The following is a 4050-nucleotide window of genomic DNA, read 5'->3' on the forward strand; positions in this document are numbered from 1 at the left end:
CAAGGCTTCCCTGTCCATCACCAACTCCTGGAGCTTGCTCAAGCTCATGTCCATCGAGTCGGTGACGCCATCCAACCATCTCATCCTCTGTTGTCCCAGGGCCTATTTTTTTTCCCCCCTCTCTGGTCTTAAGTGGTTCCCACTGCCTGGGACATGATCTCTCTCAGCTTTATATACTTTCCTTGTATTAGTGTCTGCCATGCTTTCCCCTCCTTCATCTCTTTGTCTTTCTTTCCCTCAAACCCCTTAACTCTTTATCTCTTGCTGTCACGTCTCTTCCCTCCCTGTATCCCTGCTCCTACCACTTGTGCCAAGTCACACTGTTTTCTCTCTCTGTCACCTGCTCCCTATTACTCTTGATCTTCCATCCCTCCCTTAGATTGCAGACCTCATCAGCTTCAGCCCTTTTGTATGGTCACTTGTTAGGTTGGGGAAATGAGGGAGAAGCAGCAGGCTGCCCGGGAGCAAGAGCGACACCGACGTAGGACCATTGAAAGCTACTGCCAGGATGTCCTGAGACGCCAAGAGGAGTTTGAGCACAAGGTGAGAGAGCAGTCTTTGCCCCTCAGTAGGGCTGGTGTGGGCTTGCTCAAAAGCATCTTTTGCCATTGCTCTGTGAAAAGGAAAGAGGAAGTGTGTGAGATTTTTGGAGGGGGAGTAGGGAACCAGTTCAGAGAGGATGGGAAACGGTAGGGACATGGAGGGAGGGTAAGAAGGAGGTGAAGAGCTGTATCTGTGATTGGAGAGCCCTGGTTAGGTCCTTTCTCCCAAGCTGAAACACAGACTGGGGATTGGGAGTGGAGAGGACTGGGGGACAGGGGGAGAGAAAGATTGAGAGTATGAAGTGAAAGTTAAGAGAGGAGTCGACTTCTTTCTATGACTTCTTACTGCATTTCTGGCATATAATTTCATCTCACAGAATATACACTTCCCAGTTAAAGTTTCTTTTCTAGTATAAAGTACACATTTTGCTTTCTCCATCACATGTTCCCCATAGATTGTTTTTCTCACTTACACCTCCCTCTTTCTTAAATTCCTCCCTCATACACTCAGGTGCATACCTGGTCCTCTAGCTGGTACTCAGACACAAACTTACAAATAGGCACACACATGGACCATGTAGGTCTGTCCTTTCCTCTTCTTGATTTTGTTGCTCATGGTGGGCTGGGACTCACATGACTCTCCCAGCCTCACATGACTCTCCCAGCCTCCCATGGTTGCCAAAGACGGCTCTCACTCTCCTCCCCTGGACCATCCTCTTTTTTTTCTTTTAGGAGGAAGTTTTGCAAGAATTAAATATGTTTCCTCAACTGGATGATGAGGCTACAAGGAAGGCTTATTACAAGGAGTTCCATAAGGTATGGGGGCCCATTTCTTAAGGCCCTTTAGGGAGGGCACCAATCCAGTCATGTCTCCTCTCTGTTTCTGTTTTTCCTAAGAGGAAGACCTCTTCTTTCATGGGCCTTTTGATTCCTGCCCAGTTCTTTCCTTGCCTTCTTACCGTCTTCCGTGCCCTGCAGGTGGTGGAATACTCTGATGTGATTCTGGAAGTCCTGGATTCTAGGGACCCATTGGGCTGCCGCTGCTTCCAAATGGAGGAGACTGTCCTACGGGCAGAAGGGAACAAGAAGCTGGTCCTGGTCTTGAACAAGATTGGTAGGTGTTGGACAGGATTGGGTAAGGCAGGGCAAGGGCCAAGCCTTCTTAAAAGACAAGCTTGGACTAGGCCCAGAGACACAACAACTCAGTGGTATTCATAATAGTTGTGCAAGGTAGGAATTCTTGTTTGAGTTTTTAAAGCTAGGGATTTGAGAGGTAAAGTCACTTGTTGAAACATACACACATACACCACACAGTATAACAGAAGTTGAGAATGGAGTTAAAGCCTCTCTGCCTTTCAGTTCTCTGTTTTTGGCATTTTGAGCTTTATTTGTGCCCGGCCAGTGCTAGAGAGTTCCTCTTCTCCCTCATGCTGGATCCCAGATGGTGGGGCATAAGAGCACATGGATGCGCTCAGGAGTCACTCTGGTCTGGGTTTCATCTCAGTTTTGATGTCTATTTTCTCTGGAATCTTGGACAAGTCATATCACCGGAGAGCTTCCATTTTTCTAGGTGTAAAATGGGCTGTGATTGTCCCAATCTCATAGGATCATTGTGAGAATTAATGATAAAGTGCTTGGTACATACATGGTCAGTACTTCATAAATGGTAGCCATTCTTTTCAAGGTTATTTTTGACATTTGGCCCAACCTAGAATAATCCAGGGAGGGAATGGAAAATAGTCTTTGGGAGGCCTCTGGTACCAGGCCCCAGGTCTGGAAGGAAGGCATCTAGGAATATAGTTGGTTACCCATTGTCCTTGAGGAAACAGGTCTACTTAGAGAGGGCCAACTTGTCCCCTAGACTAGACTGTCCTTTCTGACTAACCTGGGGACTGGACAGGAACTGGCAGGGTAGGGAGATATCTGTTGGCAGAAAGTGGGCCAAGCCTGGGTTGTGGGTGGCTGCATCTTTGGAGTGAGCCATCAGGTGATGTTCTTACCAGTCCTATCTGTTCCTATTTTTCCTAGACCTGGTCCCTAAGGAGGTTGTGGAGAAGTGGCTAGAATACCTTCGGAATGAGCTGCCAACTGTGGCTTTCAAGGCCAGTACCCAGCATCAGGTCAAAAACCTGGTAAGCTGGGGCCAGAAACATCTAGCCTCTTACACAGTAGCCTGGGGCTACACTCTTTTCTAATTATATTATTAACATAGAAATATGTTTACAATGTCAGACTAAATTAAAGTGTACAGAAACATTTGTTGCTTCTAGGGAGAGAAAGTGGGTCCTGGGGGACATTTTTTTCCATTTTGTACGAACTGTAAAACTTACTTATTAAAAAACAAAGTAGAAAAAGTAAAAACAATTACAGTTGACCCTTGAACTAAACAGGGGTTAGGGACATCCACCTTCTGCACAGTGGAAAATCCATGTATAACTTATAGTTGAACCTCAGTATCTGCGGTTCTGCATTTACAGATTTACCCAACTGCAAATCGTGTAGTACCATAGTATTTATTAATGAGAAAAATTTGCATGTAAGTGGACCTGTACCATTCAAACCTATGTTGTTCAAAGGTCAACTGTATAGATGAGACTTGAATATCCTTTCACTGTTACCCTAATCCCAATCTCCTTTATCCATATACCAGATTAACCACCATTGTTAGTTTAGTGTATCCTTCCGGATGTTTTTCTGTGCTTTATATTATATGTGGATTTGTATATAGAGAAAATAGTGCTTGGGTGTATCATATATGTTATCCTACGATGTACTTTTTTTCCCTTGAAGATCTTTCTATAGAGTTCTACTTTTTTTACACTAAATAAAAATAGTTTTCAATTTTTTAAATCATTATAAGCAGTACTATAATACATACCCTTACACGTCTTCTTGGCTAGTCAGCAAGTGTTTGCGTAGGTTGGGTACTGAGAGGTAGAGTGGCTGGGTCATAGATATTTTGCATTTTAGATTTTCCTAGATACTGAAAAATTGCTCCCCAGCCCCACTTCCCTCCTCTACCCCCCACCCAAGTGGCTGTACCAATTTATCTTCCCACTACTGGGACAGATGAATGTGTGAGAGGGCCTAATTCCCTCTACCCTTGCCAATATTTGATATCATTAAACATTTAAATCTCTGTTCATCTGGGAGAAGCATGTAGTTCCTTTATAATTTTTTGCCTTTTAGATATCAAAAATGTGATAAGCATCCTTTTATAATAGGTTTTTCTTTGATCTGTATTCCACTTTAAGGATATAGCTTCTTAACCTATTTCTTATTAATGGATATTTAAGTCAGTTTCTATTTTGCAGTACTATGGTAGGTAAGTAAGGACAGAGGAAGAGATGAAAGGGCATTCTGGGCAGAGGAGGTGGCATCAGGAATAAAGAGATGGAGGCTGAAATGGCCTGTCCTGTGAGAGGAATCAAGGGAAGGTAGGCTCTATGTGGGCCGAACAGTATCTCTTCTTTCTCTGGACAGGGAGGCAAATGTTCTCATTGTGTAC

At 44.0% G+C, this 4050-nt stretch overlaps 1 protein-coding gene across 1 annotated transcript in view; it reads left to right on the forward strand.

The window, feature by feature from the left end:
- Positions 1–4050, forward strand: part of GNL3L (guanine nucleotide binding protein-like 3 (nucleolar)-like) — a 20697-nt gene that overhangs the window by 4085 nt on the left and 12562 nt on the right. The window contains exons 4-7 of the mRNA XM_010832584.1: positions 427–543; positions 1275–1358; positions 1521–1656; positions 2571–2674. Coding sequence (XP_010830886.1) covers positions 427–543; positions 1275–1358; positions 1521–1656; positions 2571–2674 — 441 coding nt within the window. The remainder of the gene's footprint in view (positions 1–426; positions 544–1274; positions 1359–1520; positions 1657–2570; positions 2675–4050) is intronic.

Source organism: Bison bison, unplaced genomic scaffold (assembly GCF_000754665.1).
Source record: "Bison bison bison isolate TAMUID 2011002044 unplaced genomic scaffold, Bison_UMD1.0 scf7180017861433, whole genome shotgun sequence".
NCBI lineage: Eukaryota > Metazoa > Chordata > Mammalia > Artiodactyla > Bovidae > Bison > Bison bison.